This window comes from Herpailurus yagouaroundi, unplaced genomic scaffold (assembly GCF_014898765.1).
Source record: "Herpailurus yagouaroundi ecotype Mexico unplaced genomic scaffold, PumYag 186, whole genome shotgun sequence".
Classification (NCBI taxonomy): Eukaryota; Metazoa; Chordata; class Mammalia; order Carnivora; family Felidae; genus Herpailurus; species Herpailurus yagouaroundi.
Window position 1 is genome coordinate 26,536,244 of NW_024412417.1, and position 21,408 is coordinate 26,557,651.

The 21,408-nt window shown below is 36.9% G+C and overlaps 1 protein-coding gene across 1 annotated transcript in view; it reads right to left on the minus strand.

Annotated features, from left to right (window-relative positions):
* EIF3H (eukaryotic translation initiation factor 3 subunit H) overlaps positions 1 to 21,408 on the minus strand; it is a 101,128-nt gene that overhangs the window by 74,468 nt on the left and 5,252 nt on the right. The window contains exon 2 of the mRNA XM_040494281.1: positions 2,758 to 2,914. Within this exon, the coding sequence (XP_040350215.1) occupies positions 2,758 to 2,914 (157 nt within the window). The remainder of the gene's footprint in view (positions 1 to 2,757; positions 2,915 to 21,408) is intronic.

The following is a 21,408-nucleotide window of genomic DNA, read 5'->3' on the forward strand; positions in this document are numbered from 1 at the left end:
CTGCCCCTCCCTGGAGCTTGCATGCACGTGCATTCTCTCGCTCTCTCTAAATAAATAAACATAATTAAAAATAAAAAAATAAAAAGTTATGACTGCAATGTAATTAAGCACCCTCCAGATATGCTGATAAAGAGAGGAACTGAGATATCTACTACTGCAGAGAATCTCCAACTGTAATCCAGTATTTTATAGTAGTTCAGATGAAACAAGGAAAGCTCAGTCAGCTTTAAAAAAAAAAAAAAAAAGACACATACTGCACAAATACTCAAGTGCCTAGAATAAAATAGCCTTGGTTGGTTTCTAAAGGTATTACTTTAATGAAAAAAAGGATTTTTGTCGACCAAATTGCAATATCAAGGTACTAACCTTAGCAAGGTTATATTTGGTGTCTATTAATATCTTCAAGGTACCATGAGTATGTGAAATGTTACATAACATTTTATCCAAGTGAAAAGTCATCAGTTTAAAGTTACATAGAAAAAAAATGACAAAAAAGGAAATTTTTTAAAAATTTTACAACAGCATCAAAATGAATAAAAACAATTGGGAATAACTTGTACACTGATAACTATAAAACAGTTGGAAGAAAGTTAAGACAATACAAATAAATGGAAAGGCATTTATTCATAGCTAGGAAGATTTAATATTGTTAAAATGTACTACTCAAACTGACCTACAGATTCAATGTAATCCCTACCAAAATCCCAATGGTATTTTTATGGAAATAGGAAAAAAAAATACTAAAATTCATATGAAATTTCAAAGGACCTTAAATAGCCAAAATCTTGAGAAAGAAAAACAAAGCTGGATGCCTCACACATCTTGATTTCAAAACATATTACAAAACAACAGTAATCAAAGCAGAATGGTACTAGCATAAAATTCCTAGAAGACAATATAAGGAAGGAGCTTCCTAACATTGGTCTTGACAATAATCTCTTGGATGTTATACCAAAAGTACCAGCAACAAAAGCAAAAACAGACAATATGGATTACATCAAACTAAAAAGCTTCAGCAAAGGAAACAAATCAATAGGGTGAAAAAGTAAAAAGTAACCTATGGAATGGAAGAAAATGTCTGCAAATCATACATATGATAAGGGGTTAATATCCAGAATATACAAAGAACTTCTCCAACTGAACAACAATCCTTAAAAATGGACAACATACCTTAATAGACATTTCTTCAAAGAATACATACAGACAATAAGCATATAAAAGATACTCAACACTGCTATAAGGGAAATGAAAATCAAAACCACAATATCACCTCACATCTGTTAGTACAGTTGCTATCACCATCAAAAAAATAAATAACTAGAAAATAACAAATGTTGGTGAGAATGTGAAGACGTTGCAACCCCTGCAAACTATTGGTGGAGAATGTAAACTGGTGTCACCACTTAAAAGGCAGTATGGAAGTTCCTCAAAAAATTAAATACAGAATTAATATATGATCCACCAAATCCCACTTCTGGGAATATATCCAAGAGAACTGAAAACAAGACCCTGAAGAGATAGCTGAGCATTATTCAAAACAGTCAAGACGCAGAAACAATCTATTCATCAACAGTTGAATGGATAAGGAAAAAGTGGCATTACATACAATAGAATATTACTCAGCCTTAAAAAATGATATCCTGTCATATGCTATAACATGCACGAACCTGGAGAACATTAAGTTATGTGAGATAAATCAGTCTCAAAAAAGCCAAAAGCCAAATACTGCTAATTTCACTTATATGAGATATAAAGAAGTCAAACTCTCAGAAACAGAAAGCAGAAGGATGGTTGCCAGAGGCTGGCAAAGGGGGAAAGAGCAACTGGTCAACGAATATAGAGTTTTAGTTTTTCCAAGATGAAAAAGTTCTACAGATCTGTTCCATGACACCTGCGCATAGTTAACACTCTATATACTCAAAATGGTAAATTTTACTACTTGTTCTTATCATAATAAAAAAAAGTTATGTAGAAAATGATCCCTGAGTGTTGAGACAAGTGAGAAATTACTTTCAACTAGATTTTTTTTTAATCTTTCAGGTTATTGACCTTGGCCTTTGGTGTAAGTTTTATCTACTACTGGCTTTTGCTAACAAAGCTATTATACCTGTAGCACCAAAAAAACCCCAAAAACCTCCTGAAATGCTTAAGGAGTATCTTCTTTCTGAAATATATAGCTAACTTCATCTTCTCAAACATTAAATCAAAATACTACAGAATAAAATGGATACTGGACACATAATGATGATCCTTGCCCTTCACGATGTAAGTTACTTGCAAGCTGATTTCATAATGGGAAAGTTTAACAACAACACAGTTTCTACCCAAATTACTAAAATCGGAATCTCAAATTACAAACAAGGCCAAACTAATGAACCTTTTGATATAAATCCTCATTTCAAAGAATTTGCATAATCTGTTAATGTTTATTTATTTTTGAGTGAGAAAAAGCATGAGTGGGGGACGGGCAGAGGGAGAGGGAGACACAGAATCCGAAGCAGGCTCCAGGCTCCGAGCTGTCAGCACAGAGACCAATTCGGGGCTAGAACCATGAGATCATGACCTGAGCAGAAGTTGAATGCTTAACCAACTGAGCCACCCAGGTGCCCCAAATTTGCCTAATTTTTTCAAGAAACTCTGAAATCAAGTGAACTAGACTGGCCTGATAGACTCCCAGTAAGAGATAATGAAATGGTGAGAAATGTGTTAAAAATCATTTGTGTGCACTGCAAAGATTTTTGAAATGAGTACCCTTACCTTCATCAAAATCAGCATCATCTTCTGTGTGTTGAGGGAAAGGAAAGCAGTTGGTAATTTCAAGACGATCTTCTACAACCAAGCCCAAAAGCACTCCCTGAACCACTTCAGTTCCTTGTCCTTCTTCTTGATAATGTTTGATTATTTTTAATACCACCTAAAAGAAAATACAGAAGTGAGCTGAAAAATCATCCTTACAGGGGCGCCTGGGTGGCTTAGTCGGTTAAGCATCCGACTTCGGCTCAGGTCATGATCTCACGGTCCGTGAGTTCTAACCCCGCATCGGGCTCAGTGCTGCTAGCTCAGAGCCTGGAGCCTGCTTCAGACTCTGTGTCTCCCTCTCTCTGCCCCTCCCCTGTTCATGCTCTGTCTCTCTCTGTCTCAAAAATTAAAAAACATTAAAAAACTTTTTTCAAAAATCATCCTTACAGTTTTTATTTCCTTTATTTCAAGGGGAAAAAAATGAACCATACAAGTAGGTTTGCAAAAAACACAGAATTATATAATAGAACCAATTTTCTTACAAATCAATTCTTACTCTGACACAAATAATAAGCTCACATAATCTAAACGTACACCTGAAATTCCTGGAGTCTGAAGACATGTCCAAAATGTCCATTTTTGACTTCAGGTCATGGCTCCGAAAGGTCTGGAATCCAGGAGCAGCTTCAAACAGTATCACCTCAATTCAAGGTCATTATAGAGGAAGTGATCCTGTTAACTTTTGTTAACAGGAAGATAATTTCCTGACACAGATGATAAAACCATCAATAACATAGAGATGAAGTCCTCAATTACCTGAAAACCTGAAAGCAGGCCACTCCCTTGACAATTTCTTAAATTCTCAAGATGGTTCCTGAACAAAACATCTCATTAAGTCAAGGGAAGCAACAATGGGAACATGTATCCAAGAAGGATCTGTTTGGTAACAGAAAAATCAAAGAGAACCCAGACTCCAGCACTACCTAATTTTCCTCAACCAGAAGGATATACCAAATAGCCTCTAATAGGATACTGGCTCTTGCATTACTCTCTCCTTTAACATTTCCATAAAGATAAAGAGGTAACAATGCAAGGTTAGACAGGCAATTAATTTAAAGGTTCACAGTATCAGTAATCATTAATAATAACTCCTAGATGGGGCGCCTGGGTGGCGCAGTCGGTTAAGCGTCCGACTTCAACCAGGTCACGATCTCACGGTCCGTGAGTTTGAGCCCCGCGTCGGGCTCTGGGCTGATGGCTCAGAGCCTGGAGCCTGTTTCCGATTCTGTGTCTCCCTCTCTCTCTGCCCCTCGCCCGTTCATGCTCTGTCTCTCTCTGTCCCAAAAATAAATAAACGTTGAAAAAAAAAAATTAAAAAAAAAATTAAAAAAAATAAAAAAAATAATAACTCCTAGAAAGTAATTCCCACCATTATGTTAGGAGAAAGGACTATAATCACTTTACAAATAAGAATACAAAAATAGAAATAGCTAAAGGTCACACATCCAGGAAGTGGAAGAGCCAAGATTTAAACCAAGTCAAACTCCAAAGCTGTGTATTTTAACTTTAATCACAAGGAGACTTATGTTCATAGCAATAATTCAGTAATTAAAACAATGGATTAGTCATAGACTTTGTGATGAACAGACCCCATAAAGGTACTATATCAACAAGATCCAGACCTCTTAAGGATCGCAAGCAGGAGGGAGAAGAGGTTTTTCTTATTATTATTATTTTTTTTACATTTATTCATTTTTGAGAGATAGAGACAGAGCACAAGTGGAGGAGGGGCACAGAGAGAGGGAGACACAGAATCCGAAGCAGGCTCCAGGCTCTGAGCTGTCAGCACAGAGCCCAACGTGGGGCTCGAACTCACAAACCGTGAGATCATGACCTGAGCCGAAGTCAGATGCTCAACCGAATGAGCCACCCAGGCGCCCTAGGAGGGAAAAGAATTTAATGTGGAAGAACCTCAACTGATTAAGACCTTCAAGAGTATGAAATGAAGAAAGTGCACAATTTTACACATTCTTTTAGAAAAGACCTCTCGGGGCGCCTGGGTGGCGCAGTCGGTTGAGCGTCCGACTTCAGGTCACGATCTCGCGGTCCGTGAGTTCGAGCCCCACGTCAGGCTCTGGGCTGATGGCTCAGAGCCTGGAGCCTGTTTCCGATTCTGTGTCTCCCTCTCTCTCTGCCCCTCCCCCGTTCATGCTCTGTCTCTCTCTGTCCCAAAAATAAATAAACGTTGAAAAAAAAAAAATTAAAAAAAAAAAAAAAAAGGGAAAGACCTCTCTACTTAAAAGGCACAAAATGAGCTTTGAGAGTCGTGCAGGTATGGGTAGGAGTTCCAGCTCCAACCAACACTTACTGGCTGTCATGTTGCAAAAGCTATTTATTCTTCCTAAGTCTTTGATTTCTAATTGCAACATGGAGCTGTCCAAAGCAATACTGACACCATTAAAAATGAGATAATGTATAGTAAATACTTCACACAGGGTCTGACAGGTAATAAATGATCAATATTATTGATTTTTGTCAAAAAAAAAAAAAAGCAGATCTATGGGGCTCCTGGGTGGCTCAGCTGGTTAAGCATCTGACTTCGGCTCAGGTCATGATCTCATGGTTCCTAGGTTCGAGCCCCAGCTGTACTGACAGCTCAGAGGCTGAAGCTGATTCTATGTGTGTGTGTGTCTCTCTCTGCCCCTCCCCTGCTCATGTGCGCGCTCTCTCTCTCTCAAAACTAAACATTAAAAATAAAAATAAAAAAAAAAAGGAGAACTATTTAACTCCTATTCAACTTACCTCTTGGATACAATTATTGTCACACTTAAAAAAGAAACACAGATGACCAAGAAGGGACAAAGAGAACTAATAAAAAGTTATTATAAACACACCTACCAACTTGTCTAGGTTGCCTAGGTTGTAGATACTTAATCCTATTAATGAGATCGCTGAATCACTGTTGAAATCAAAGTAAATGAGAGATGCTAGAAGACTGCAAAGCTTAATGTAGATGTTTGGACAAACTCCAGAGCTGATTCCTAAACAGCTGGTGCTCGTGTGTGTGCAAAAAGGAGTGTTGCTGACAAGTACCCAGCAGTTTCACAAAGAAGCCAAGCCAAAACAACCTTATTTCCTTTTACAAATAAAACTGGGATGTGAAAAAATTATTATTATAATTGAAAATGAGTTATCACAGTTAAAAAATAACTTACACTGACTTAACACTAATAATAATGAACTATAAAGGGATGGGGGGTAGGAGGGCAATGTAACCAAACAGCACAGCAGCTTGATATGCCTGGCCAAAGAGTCAATGCAACTTCATACAGCATCAACAGAAGCACAGTGCTCCAACTAAGAGAAACTATCATCTCTTTTCAGCATCACTGACCTATTCTACTCACTTCTCTATATGATCAGAGAGAAAATTTACAGTAATAGTATCCAACTGAGAGAAAGGAGAAGCACATGGTTTAACTACTTGCTAAAGATGATCAACATAAGTAAGTGTACACAGGAAGGGGTATTGTAAGAGAGAAAGCTTAAAACCCTGTGATGAGAACTACTTCAATAAATTCAAATCTCTCTCCACAGCAGGGACAATCACAAAGAGCACTTTCTAAACAGTGAGGCACTAGAGGATGTGTCTTACTTTGAAAGGCAAAATAAGGGCCACAGAGGACAGTATCAGGAAACAAGACTTAAATTTTAAGGGTGAATTCTCTCTAACATTTAAGGTTATCCAAAATGAAAAGACTTAAGGAAAGGCTTGGTGATCACTAAAGTAATTTCCAACTCTAGTATCTGTCATCTTGCCACTGTAATATAATCTCCTAAAAGAGAGCATTCAAAAATTAAAAAAAAAAAAAACATTTTTATCAAAACTAAGCTAACTCATTTTTCACTTTGACATTTTTTGCTCTTATTTCCTATATACATGCTAAAATCTCAATTCTTTAGTTCAAAAAATAATGTAATGGACTTGCAATTCAAACTTGAGATGTCAAAAGGAAATCCCTGATCAGAAGTAACAAATTCATACAAATTTACATACAAGCTTTTGATATTCTACAGAAATAACAAGAATTTACTGTTTAAATAAAAATGTTGCATAGATTTTTGGTATTTACAACACAAAAATCCATGTTCTGCTCATGGTCTCCCCTCTTAAATATTCTCATAAAAATGAAGAGACGTTTTATTCGCCCATCTTCAACATCCAAACAGGTACTGGCACATAAAAGATAACTCAAAAAGATCTGCTGAAGGACTGAATGCTGAACATTTATCAATCACTTCTATCAAACACTCCAGTCAGTGTCTTACATGCAATGACTCAATCCCTAAAAGTACTCTATGAAGTCAGTAATATTTCTTCATTTATTTGACAGATGAGGAAACAGATATTCTGACACAAAATTATTAAATCAGGGAGGGGAGACAGGATTTCGAATTTCAAGGTACTTTTAATTACTTCATAATAAGTGAGTAACTCTGTAGTAACGAGGCTGAAACAGAATGCAGGGGCAACAGCTCTTGAGGAAGCCCCTTGAGGAACCCCCTTGCAGAAGCAGAGTTTTGTGCAAGAAGTAGAAAAGTTCAGTGTCAGGTTACAGGGTCAGGCAGCAAAAAGACTCTAAGAGAATGGTGTTAGAGGTCAAATGTTTTGTGCCCTGATCACTAGAAGTAGCATCAACAGGAAACCGCCATTAGTTGCTAGAATGCAATACAGCTTCTAATCTTTAGCAGCACTATTCTCACAAGCCACAAGATGGGAATGTTCTACCACAAAAGTCCTGTTTCAGTCAAGCTCATCCCCCTTTCACTTCCTTGCACTCCAACCAAACCATATGCCTCTGTCCCTAAAACAGTGCTGGTATATTTTTAATTAACCCTGTTTGTCATGCTTCCTCTTACTTTTAAAAACAGATACATGAAAGCTTAATATTCTCCAAAACAAAAACATACTCCTATATTTTGTTTATTAAGTGTTCACAAATGACCCCACATACTCAAGAGCTCTATTATCACTTGTTCTTAGCTTACCAAAATGGCCCGTGAGGTGTTTTTTTTTAAATAAATGAAGAGAAGTCTTCACCCTGGCTACGTATTAGAGCCGTCAGTATTAAACACAGAACAAAACAAAAACAAAAACCACCACAGACACAAAAAGCTGATGCCTGAATCCAACCTCTGAGTTAATTGATCTGGGCTGAGATTCATATATTGATTTGTGGGGATTTTGTTTCTTTATGGTTTTGTTTTAGATTCTCCAGGTGATTCTAACATCCTACTTCATTCTAACTTTTAATGTGGAAGTATGGGCCAGGCTTCCTCTTTTTAGTTCCTCAGATGACTGAAATGCACACAACTGGTTAAAACAAAGTTTCCTTTCCTGTTTTAAGACTCCCTGTGTTGATAAACAGTGAGAATACTGAGAAACACAGACCCAAAAGTGAACATTTTATTTATAAAAGCAGAAATATAAAATATAAATATATTTTATAAATACATATATATTTATACATATAAATCATAAATTATATAAATATATGAATTATATAAATTATAAATACAAATATAAAAAGGAGAAATATCCTCCCAATAAGAGGAACTCAAGCCCTACTTGGAAGAATCTCTACAGCACAGAGATGAGAAGGAAGGAAGGTAATGCCAACAATCCATGCGAGAAGTATCAAGTGTTCTCTAAGACCTATGCCCCATACTTAAAACTGCATATGAACTGAGATGCCTGGGTGGCTCAGTTGGTTAAGAGTCTGACTCTAGGTTTCAGCTCAGGTCATGATCTGGAGGTTTGTGGGTTCGGGCCCCACACAGGGCTCTGTCGCCTGCAGCGGAGCCTGCTTGGGATTCTCTCTCCCTCTCTCTCTCTGCCCCTCCCTCACTCATACAGTCTCCATCTCTCTCAAAATAAATAAACTAACTTAAAAAAAAAAAACAAACGAAAAACAAAAACCCTGCTTATGGGCTATTGTTGACCAGGTTTGTTTATCCTATAAATTCATGGGTAAATAAAAATTTTCCTACAAATTAAGTCTAAAGGATGGAAACATATTGGCCAGTAGAATTACCAAATTCTTCTACACCCCCAAACTTTGCCATACTCTGGGTCTAAGTGTTTAATAACCTACTTGATTTGCCCTGCGAAGTAAGTACTGGTCTCTGAATATGACAACTCTCCCTAGAATGGGTCTCCCAGCTTTCTGAGGTTTGCACATTCTCAAGCTGGGTGGATCTTAGAAAGGAATCTCAACTTGCAAGATAGTAAACAGATGTCTCGTCTGCTGAAATTACCCTAGAGGAAACATTTTTTCTACTATTGTTTATTATTCAGTGAAGATAATTTGAAAGAGCAAAGTAAACTACTTCATCATCTCTAATGAACACAATACTAATTTTTAAAGTGTCTAGCTTTCGGGGCGCCTGGGTGGCGCAGTCGGTTAAGCGTCCGACTTCAACCAGGTCACGATCTCGCGGTCCGTGAGTTCGAGCCCCACGTCAGGCTCTGGGCTGATGGCTCAGAGCCTGGAGCCTGTTTCCGATTCTGTGTGTCCCTCTCTCTCTGCCCCTCCCCCGTTCATCCTCTGTCTCTCTCTGTCCCAAAAATAAATAAACGTTGAAAAAAAAAATTTAAAGTGTCTAGCTTTCTAAAAAAATAAAAACCTAACTCTGCCCAAAATGTTATACACAACAAAGTATTCTCAATATTATAGGATAAAATAAGAACAATCTAAAATATGCAAATAAATTAATTATACCAGAAGTCCACAAACCTAAAATCTGAGTAATAAGTATGATGGATAAAATCTTCCATCCTCCCTGAAAAGAAACATTTAGCACAATCTCTAAGACCCATCAAAATCTTACCAAACTCAATTTCATACCAGGGAACAATTTAAATCTGACCAAAATAAAGATTATGCTGTCTGATGAATTAGAGTAATTTTCTATCAAATATGATATCTGCAAAGACCAGTTACTACAGATTTGGAAGCTGTGCACAGAATCACCAGAATTGTTATTTTGGGCTTCTTTCATTCACTCATTTATCCATTCACCTAGGTATGTGCTGAATGACTTCTACAGGCCAGTTACCTCTGACAGGCCAACTGGGAAAATGAAACTAAAATCAAACACATAAAAAAGTATTTACTTTGATAGGGTTTATATTTTGGAATAGCAAATCTCAAAAGTTTTTAATCCTAAAGTTCCTTTTAACACTCTTAGAAATTACTGAGGACCCGAAAGAATTTTTACGTTGATATTTACATATTAGAAATTCAAAATGAAAAATGTTCAAAATAATTTATTCACTTAAAAACAATAACGGGGGGCGCCTGGGTGGCGCAGTCGGTTAAGCGTCCGACTTCAGCCAGGTCACGATCTCGCGGTCCGTGAGTTCGAGCCCCACGTCAGGCTCTGGGCTGATGGCTCAGAGCCTGGAGCCTGTTTCCGATTCTGTGTCTCCCTCTCTCTCTGCCCCTCCCCCGTTCATGCTCTGTCTCTCTCTGTCCCAAAAATAAATAAACGTTGAAAAAAAAAAATTAAAAAAAACAAAACAAAACAAAACAATAACGGGGCGCCTGGGTGGCTCAGTCAGTTGAGCGACCAACTTCGGCTCAAGTCATGATCTCATAGCTCATGAGTTCTGAGCCCCACATCAGGCTGTGCTGACAGCTCAGAGCCTGTAGCCTGCTCCGGATTCTGTGTCTCCCTCTCTCTCTGCCCCTTCCCCACTCATGCTCTGTCTCTGTCTCAGAAATAAATAAACATTAAAAAATTTTTAGAAAATAATAATAAATAAAAACAACAATAACAAATGTATTACATGCTATCACAAAATACATTTGTTAGAAAAATAACTTTTCCAAAATAAAAGCAATCGGGATATAAAAAATGACAGTTTCACATTTCTGTGTAACATTCACATTTTCAAAAAGAAATTTTAATCAGGATAGAAGAACAACATTGTTTCACATTTCTTGTGAATCCTATTAATGTCTAGTTTAATAAAAAACAACAAGATTCTCATATCTGCTTCTGCATTCAATCTTTTAATATCACACATCATGTAGCATCCAGAAACTTCCATTAAACACTCATTCAAGAGTGAGAGTAAAAATGACAAATAATGTTTAAATATTACTATGAAAATAGTTTAGACTTCAGAGGCCCTCTATATAAAAGTGTAGGGGCTTCCCCCACTTTAAGAACCAGAACAACCATTAAGGTGAATGTGATTACAGATTGTGAATTGCACTCTGAAGAAAATAAAAAGGAGAGTAAAAGGTAGGTAACCTTAAAGAGCATGGTCCAGGACAGGCCTCTCTGAGATGACACCTGAGCAGAGAAAACTGAAGAACAAGCAAGTGAGCTTGGGTGAAGCCAATATTTGCAAGCTATGGATTTTAAATAATAGTTTAAACAGAAATGCTAATATTTACTTTTCATGAAGCACACAAGTCATACTTCAGCAGAACAAAAAGGCCTAGAGTTGGATGAACACTAGCACTGTAGTAGCACGCTTGCGTGTTTTTACCAAAAGCACTGGCATATAAATAATAAACCCAAACAGCTATGTCTTAAGATACCATTACATAATTCAAGATGAGCAATTTCAATTAATTTTTGTTAATTATAAAACAATATATTAACAAAATCCTTTCAAGAAATATTACCAAGACTTTAATCAGCAATATTTATAATACCAGTGTCAGAGGTGATCTTTACCTGGTAAAATTATGTCTATGAAGCTACCACACAAAATTCCTCTGTCAAAGGTAGCAACTCTAAGAAAGTTCAGGGTCAAAAAGTAAACTACTTAAGAACTATATCTGGAACTGTCAGGCCTTGCAATATGCCAATTTGAAGAACCTGAATATGCCAATTTGAGTACATGAAAGATATGTAGAAATGTTAAATATGCTATATTTCTAAAAAAGTTTAAATAACCAACCAAGTGAGACAAAGAAATCAACAACCAGAGCATTAACCTGTGAGTTAACACAGGAGTGCCCAAAGGTGCATCAGACCTAGGTCTAATACCCAAGAGCTAGGAGCTGAATTGCAATCCAACCTCTGTCCTGGATCGTAAGATGGTGTCCTGAACTTCCAAGTCAGGAAAGTGGAAACCAAGACCTTTCCAAACAGTTATAGCTCCATGACAAAGTACTGGTGGAAAGGTAGAAAACAGTAACTGCAGTTATCTTATAGTTAAATATAAACTTACTACTTGCTACATGACCCAAATTCCTATTCCTAGGAATTCAAGAGAAATGAAAACACATCCACACAAAGATATGTCCACAACTGTTCATAACAGCATTACTCATAACAGCTAAAAACTGAAAGCAACCCAAAAGCCCACCAAACTTATATAAACAAATTCCAATATATCCATTCTATGTACTACTACTCAGCAAAACAAAAGAGCAAAAGATCAGTACAATACAGAGGAATCTCAAAAACATTATATGAAATGAAAGAAGTCAAACAAAATGCTATGTACTGTAAGATTCATTTTTATGGAATTCTGGAAAAGGCAAAACAAAACCCGTAGGTAGTTAATCGCCTGAGGCCAAGGTGAAGGGAAGGATACTGACTGCCGAAGGACACACTCCTTAGGGTGAAGCAACTATTTCACACCTTGATGTGGTGGGGACTATGTAGTTGTTTACAGCTACAAAAGTTCATCACACTATACACCTAAAATAAGTGGATTTTATTCTGCATAAATAATACCTTAACTTTAGAAACCTGTACACATTTGTAAAAGTCTGATGAAGAAACAATTCATATGACCCACTACTAATTTTTTCTCAATTTAGAGTTCAAAGATCCCCTGAAATGCTTATAAGGAGCTAGGTTAAAAACCACTGCTATATCCCTGCATTATGTATAAGATAAGTTTTATATAACTATATATAAACTCAAGTTTATAACAACTCATGTTTACAATAAGCCCACGCAATCAAGAATTAAACTGTACTGTTTTAGAAGCCAAAAAAGTATAATATTTAAAACTTTCCCACTATTTTAAAATATTTTGAAATTTAATGAGATTAATTAGGTATTTAAGAGATATTTTCTACATATTTAAGGCATTTTCCTGGAAGGAAGGTCTGTGGCATTCATCATACTCCCAAAGATGCCCATGACACACAAAGAGTTAGAGTTTTCAAAATTAATTAAAAAGGTATTATATACATGCAGTTATGCTTTTATGTTTGCATCAACAAGAATGGTGTGGAAGGACATATCTTTTCTTATGAATTTCTGTTACTGCTTACTTACTTATAATAAGCATGCATTTGTTTTCAATTCAAAAAACATCAAATAAAGAAAAAGTTAACAGAAAAGACTTTAAAATCCAGCAGTCACTGCAATTTACTACATGAAGTCTCACCAAAGAAACCTAATTTCTTTTTGACAGTGCTACTGAGTTGACACAATATGGACACATCTTGATTTAAGTATATTTTTTTAGGTATGTTAAAAAGGGAGGGAGTTGGGCTGAATAAGTGGCTTTGAAAGAAGATGAAAAAATACACACTATAAAGCCTGAGCACCTGCTGACTTTAAATTCTAATCTCTTGCTGATATGGTTACACTTCAACTCTATTCACAGATGCCATTGCACTCACATACACAAATGACTGGACAATATGCATATACACACACCATCAAAATGAAAGAAGTAACTTCTGGATATACAGACTGGTTTTCAACAAGCAGATCTGTTTAAGAGAAGCCTAATGTAAACCAATTACAAATCAGCAAACTATCAATTCAAACTTTGAGCAAATAGCAATAAAGCTTCACCAAGAAAAGCAGCATGTTTCCCACTGTCCCTGGAGTAGACATCAAAAGGATCTGTTTAAAGTTCAGCTAGAATTAGGGACATAAGGAGTTTTAAATTGTTAGAACTATACCATCATGTTTAACCTTCCTTTATAAAGTTAAGTTCATAAGGAATGTTCACAGGCTGCAAACTCTATTATGTGTACCTAGAATAAGAAAACACTAAATCCACTAGTTCATCTTTTTAAACAGCTAGTGGTATTTAATAATCACAGTAGTATTTTAGCTACAGTACTATTAAATAAATTAGACTCTGGTTATAGGAAGATGCTATTAGCTAAATAAAATAGGTATGCAAATCGTTTGTAACAGGGCTTCTCAGGCAATCGGTGGTGAAGAACTCATTTTCCTCCAGTCCCTCACAGACCAATACTGTAGTAAAAAAATAAAACTTGTAAGGAAAGTGACATTTTATCAACGTTTATTTATTTTTGGGACAGAGAGAGACAGAGCATGAACGGGGGAGGGGCAGAGAGAGAGGGAGACACAGAATCGGAAACCGGCTCCAGGCTCTGAGCCATCAGCCCAGAGCCTGACACGGGGCTCGAACTCACGGACCGCGAGATCGTGACCTGGCTGAAGTCGGACGCTTAACTGACTGCGCCACCCAGGCGCCCCGGAAAGTGACATTTTAAACAAAGACACAGAAAATACAAGCCCAAGGATCATACTCTGGCTATCACAGCAACATCATGCTGCGATACAAGTTTCGAAACAATCCCAATCCTGTGCTTATCTCACACAAACCACAAACAGTTCACAAACCATACTCTTACTTTAGGTAGCACTGGGTTTACAGAGGAGGTAACATTAGGAAGATAGACCATTTCCTCCTAACTCCAGAAGCTGGAAATTCAGACTTTATAACCAAACACTTCTTAATTTATGTCACTGATATGAAGCCTCTCAAAATATGACAGTATTCCAACAGATGGGAACTCCAAACTGTGTGGCTATCAAACCCATAGTTTCTCTACCACTCCATGCTGCTTCTATAGGAGAGAACAGGCATACCCCTTAGATGGCGTCAAACCACTATTCTCTCAGTTCTGATTCCACTCTGAACAATATATTTCTAACAGGGGTAAAAACAAATCTATTTCAGCAGCAGGAGCCCACTTTCAATCGTAAGCTCTATAAGACAAAAGAAAGTAAATTACCCAGAGACTGTGCCCAGCTGAAGCCCCGACATTCACACTTGATTTGCTATCTTCCATTTGTTGTACAAAGTGACTCTAAAACTAACCTTTATTTCTTTCAAAAAAAAATGTTCAAGTGAGAGAGAAAACTTTAGTAAAAGCTTAAAAATTCATTCTTATCAACGTATACACAAATGTGAACCTCTGGTCTGTACAAACAGAAAAATCATATAGCACAGTTGAGAGGCTGGGGCACTAGAACTCAAAGTTTGAGTGCCAGCTCTGTGGCCTTAGGCAAGTTAACTAGATAGGATCACCTACCTCCTGGGGAGATAAGTCAGTCAGTCAGTGCCCATCTCACAGCACTGCTGCAAGGATTAAAAAACAATACACCCAAAGTACCCAGCCCACAGGCCTAGCAAATTCTCGGTAAAACTTGTTAGCTACTGCTTCAACTACTATAATAAACATTTCACCTAACCCATTCACTCATCCATCCACCTATCCCACAAATATTTAGTGACTAGAACATGCAAGGTATCTTCGTGGCACTGACACTGGTTTCCCCAGACTGTTCAGTTTATACCTGAGATCTTCTTTCAGTCTAGTAAGATGTAAATATAGCTCATTAAAAATCAACTACCTGACAACAAAGTTCTAATTCTGTTGACTTATCAGTCATCTTGATCTAGAGCTATCTGTATATACCACAAGGTTTCAAAAGAAGATTTTTTGAAATCTGCTTTAAAAAGGGGAAGGTAAGAGTAAATTGACTTATTTGAAACAGCGGTGCATGTTGGGGCACCTGGGTGGCTCAGCTGGTTGAGCGTCCGACTTCAGCTCAGGTCTTGTTCTCGCAGTGTGTGAGTTCAAGCCCCGCTTCGGGCTCTGTGCTGACAGCTCAGAGCCTGGAGCCTGCTTCAGATTCTGTGTCTCCCTCTCTCTCTGCCCCTTCTCTGCTCAAGCTCTGTCTCTCTCTGTCTCAAAAATAAATAAAAACATTTTAAAAAAATTAAAAAAAAAGAAACGGTGCATGCATGTGTTTATGTACAGAGGTTCCCTTAAAAACATCATTATCCGTGGGGCGCCTGGGTGGCTCAGTCAGTTAAGCAACAAACTTGGGCTCCGGCCATGACCTTACCACTTGTGGGTTCGAGCACCGCATGGGCTCTGTGCTGACAGCTCAGAGCCTGGAACTTGCTTTGGATTCAGTGTCTCACCCTCTCTGCCCCTCCCCCCATGCACACTTTCTCTCTCACTCTCAATAAATAATAAACATTAAAAAAATTTTTTTTAATTAAAAAAAAATCACTATCCTGCTAAAAGTAAGGACTAGATCCCCTCCATAAGAGTTTCTTAGGTCTGAAATAGAAAGGCAAGGCCCAACTGCACCAGTTGCTGGCCATTTGGAGAAGAGGTCAGGCATTCCTAGGCTGGCTTTATTCCAGTTTTATAGATTCTGGGAGGTAAGGTCCACAGCCTGAATTTCTCACATCAATCACTGTCAAAGAACAGCTAGTACCATAGAAGAATTTTAGTCTCAAAGAAACTGTAATGCCACAGAATCTCCCCTTAGCATATTCTGTAAAGTCAATAACTAGACTTTCATTTAATTCTGGCTTCTTTCACTGACTGACCTGTGAACTTGGCAGTTTTCTTATTTGGTTAAGCCTAGATCATTTTTTTCTAACACTGAACAAAGAAGGTAGTTACTGCCAAAATGTAAATTCAAAAAGCAGAAAGCAGCATTAGTCTTAAATTTAACACATTTTATGGCTCAAGTGGGATAGGGGTTCCATTTCATAACTGGCTGAGTCAAATAATAAACAGGATTTAAATCACTGCTGTTCAGTTTTGATGTGAAAGAAATTTAAGTAACTTCAATAGCAAAAAAAAAAAAATTTTTTTTTTTTGCTCCTGATATATATGGGATTAGTTGCAATGCTCCAAAACACTTAATCAATATCACCTCTATAATATTTCAGTTGAAAGAGCATACTTCATTATTATTCTCTTGGATCTAATGTTCATCGATGGCCCACAGTTTTGAAGTTAAATCTAATAACTTGGGAAAAGGGGGAGAAGGGCAAAGCAGTCTCAAGAATTTTAGCAGAGTAACACTGCTCTCCTCACAAAAATTACTCATGAGAAGAGTACAATGATGTAATCAAACACACAAAAGTATAATCGCAATTAAATGTTAAATGATGAGGTTTTATTTTTAACATTAAGTTTATACTTTACCAACTCAATATACATAACCGATCTGCAAATTTTCCCACGTGTAGCTGGAAAGGAGTTTTTCCAAAGTAAAATGAGTGATAAAAAAGCTAAGCTGGAATAAACTTATGTCCTCTCACATACAAAACAAACCAAAAAATTTCAAAACTGTTCTCTACTTCCTAACACATTTACGTTTGTTATCCTGGGGAGCAGGAACCACAGTTTAATTAGAAGGCCTTTAAGTGATCTAGGGGCACCTGGATTACTATTTATTTCTGCTTCCTTAACAGGAGGCAGTGCTGGCTAAAATAAGTTGAGAAGGAAACACTAAAAAGAGTAACTGTGACTGCCTCTGCAAAGAGGGTGGTTGAAGATAGGAATGAAAAGTGAGAGCTTCTTTTACTACATACCCTTTTTGTCTTTTAATTTGGATACCATATGCACCCAAATGGCTGTTTAATTAAATACGCTTAATATATTAAAAGGACTTCAGTGTTCCAGTATAAAAAATACACCACAGTGATACCAGGAGAAGGTGATTATTCACCTTCTTTCTCAAGAGGTCTCTCAGAACTGAACTGAAGATTATGCATTTCTACACAAAATGTAAAACAGAGGTTTTCTTCTATCCAAAAAGAAAAGATTTTGGTTTTAACTGTTTTAAAGGCTACTCTTAAACCAAATTTGAAAACAGTACTACAAGCCCTCATTTGGAGGCTAACAACAAAAGGTAAAGAAGATCTTAATAGTCAGGCTATCAACTTGGATTTTATTTTGTAATGGGGATTTTCCAAAGGGTTTTTGCATTACTATCCTTTACCTACTCAGCATCATTGTGTGTGATGGCCAAGTACAAAATAGATTCTGTAAGACCTGTCACATGAGAGTTTTGCAGTAATTCAGAAAGGAAAGTGAGAAATGAATAGTGCAGACAACACAGTTACAGACTCACTATGTAAGTGAGTGATCTTGAGAGAATCCGAGGGAAAGCCTACAGAGCAATCAAAGATGATACCAGAAGCCTGGGTGACTTGGGCAGATGGTGATGGCACTAACAGACAACAGGAAGTATTTTATTGACTTGAATCATAGTAACAAGTATGTTAGCATACTAACATGCACACTTAATTTGCACACTTAATTTTAAAAATAAAGACTAAGATCTGTAAAACTCTTTAACTTTCCATTAGTAACAGTGCCAAGAAGCAGCACTCCAATACTCTGTACATGGGAAAAGAAACTGTACTATACAACTATTCTGGAATAATTTGGCACCATGCTTTAAAATCATGCATAACCTTCAAGCCATTAACTTCAGCTCCAGGTATTTATTAAAGCACAGGAAAAACACTAGAAAAGTAAACCCCAAAATCCTAACAGTGCTACCTATACTCATATTATGAGCTTATAAACTGAGTAATTTTCTTTCTGGGTTTTCTTTGTGTGTAATTTCTCCAAACTTCCCTTACAACGAATATATAGAGTTTTTGGTTAAAATAATCATAGTTTAGCACATTACTATTGTCCCACGGATAAACAAACATTTTCTACTTACATCAAATGAAGCTAGTTGGGGACAAGGATAGAAGTATAGAAGGTACTGAGAAAAAAAATTTATTTATCATCAGGACACAATGAATACCTGTGATGTTTAGGTACTATTTGGGGTAAAAAATAAAATTTTATGCCAAAATACAGTGGCTATTCAGACTCAAACAGTAAAAGTTTTATATTTTGACTAACTTAATACTGAATTACCACTATTTTACTAAATCAATTTTTTCTCTTCTATTTTTGGGCTTGGTACCAACGTTAACAAAAATACAGGGTACTACTCTGGCATAAGCCAGTCTCCATTTCAGCCCTTTCAGTTTTATTGAAACAAATACAGTTTGTCACCATGTAGATGGAGATGTACATTACACTGTACTTTTCCTATTAAATCTAATCTTTACGGGATATAACCATTTTACAGTATAACAGTCCTTTATGGGAACAACTAAGGCTATTTTCTCTTTAAGTATATTTTCTTATATCTTGCCCAAGGAAATAATATCCAAGTACCATAATTTAAATGATATTTTACAAAAAACATTTATGAACTAATGTCCAAGAGAAAAGCAAATACCACCAAGTTTTCATGTTAAGTGCTGAAGTCAGAAGCTTTCATCTTAAGAAACTAAGGTAGACTTGGTAAAGTACAGGTGAGAATATCTGACCACAAAATAAGAGTGGCAAAGACCCTCACCAAAGCCTAATGCTTTGTAGAGGCTTGTCTCCCCAGTATGAAGACTAGGATTGAGCTAAAAGCCCAGAAAAATGTTGCCGAGACTTAAAATACCTGGTGTTGCTCAGCAAAGCTCTTGAAATCTCGGATATTAAGCTGAAGATCAGAATTTATAATTATATAGGGGCTAGCTGGAGCCAAAGGTGACAAGAAAACAAAAGATGAAAAACCAGTAAATATTGTGCACCCACAGCCTTTTAATGTCAAAACAGGCATTTGAAGAGTTAACATATGCCATCTCATCTGGGCCAGATATGCTACAACTGAAGTTAAAATCTTTTGTTATCTTCCATTACTTGGTAACACATGGAGTTTGGAATCCCACTGTAACTAATACCAACTATTTAAATCAATACCAACTACAAAAACTGTCACTAGCAATAATTAAACATCAATAGGAAATTATATATATTAAGCTGCTATTTATTACAGTAAGAAAGCCATGTGTTATCCTCATATTAAAGAAGAAATTAAGGCCCAGAGATGCTCATTTATTAAATCAGTTATTAAATCAGGCGATCTCATGGATCACCTCTATGAGAAATACCATGTAAGCTGGGCTCCTTAAACTATCCCAAGGCAGCTACAAGAAACAACATTAATACAGCTTGTTATCACTAATGTATACGCCATAAGCTAAGAAATCATGGTCAGAAAGTTTTTTCAAAAAGAACATGGATTTCAATAAGCCCTGGGACCTGAAGGGAAAGAACAAAAGTCCAGGATGTCTGCAAGATTATCTAAATCTTAAAAGCATCCTGAGAAGTCAGGCTTCGATCTGCCTACCCTAAGGAAAGTAAACTACCTTACTTAGGAATACCTACCAACACTCCTCTCAATTCTCTTTAACATTCCTCCTGTTTTCTTCAGTGTTGATTCCCCAATGTCTTAAGTCTGTGTGACTGGTTGGCTAAAGACTGCCTTTTTCCACACAAGACTATTTACTAAGTTGACTTCTTTTAGCTACAAATTATCTCCTCAAATATGACAGATTATTGGGGCATCTGGGTGGCTCAGCCGTTTAAGCGTTTTGACTTCGGCTCCGGTCATGATCTCACGGTTTGTCGGTTCGAGCCCCATGTTGGGCTCTGTGCTGACAGCTCAGAGCCTGGAGCATGCTTTAGATTGTGTCTCCCTCTCTCTCTCTCTGCCCCTTCCCTGCTCATGCTCTGTCTCTCTTTCTCTCAAAAGTAAACATTAAAAATGTGTGTGTGTATATATATATATATATATATATATATATAAAAGACAGATTATTAAATCTAAAGATTCCAATACATTAGCTTTCTTGTGCATTTTAAAGTTTTAAGTCTGTAAGAGACCCAAGTTTTAGAAAATACACTTCCTGATGCTTGAGCAGGAACACTAGATTCATTACATTGTGAACACTGTATTTCTATTTCCCCTTATCCTGACATTCATCAAGTCACATAATCTATATGTATATGAGCTTCCTCATTTGTAAAACAGGGATAATAATGGTTCCCAAATCAGAGTTGTTACAGGGCTTCAATGCTGTAATATAAAGTACTTTAAATAGTACCTGGCACATAAAAGCAAACATCTACTGAGTCCTTACAACGTATGAAGTAGTTGTAATAATGGAAAGCAAATTGCGCCAAAGATGCCAATTTGTGATATGGGTCCAAGCTCTAGAATAAATTCACTGTATGCTCTTGAAAAGCCACTCAGTTTCTATGAGTGACTAAATCATATGTATAATCCAGCTAATCCTTGTTCTATCAGCTCCTGGAGTTCCTAAAATATAATAATGTATGTCACATTTTTTATCTACTATAAAAAGCTATTGCTTTCTATTAGGAACACCTTACTTGCCAAAGCAAAAATACAACTAAGTGGTCAAAATGTCAGACTGCACACTTAATTTAATCTCATTCAGAGTATGTGTTTGGTCTCACCTTAAAAATAACGCCTGGGTGGCTCAGTCGGTTGAGCGTCTAACTTCAGCTCAAGTCAGGATCTCACAGTTCGTGAGTTCGAGCCCCACATCGGGCTCTGTGCTGACAGCTCAGAGCCTGGAGCCTGTTTCAGATTCTGTGTCTCCCTTTCTCTGCCTCTTTCACGCTCATGCTCTGTTTCTCTCTGTCTCTCAAAAATGAATAAACGTTAAAAAAA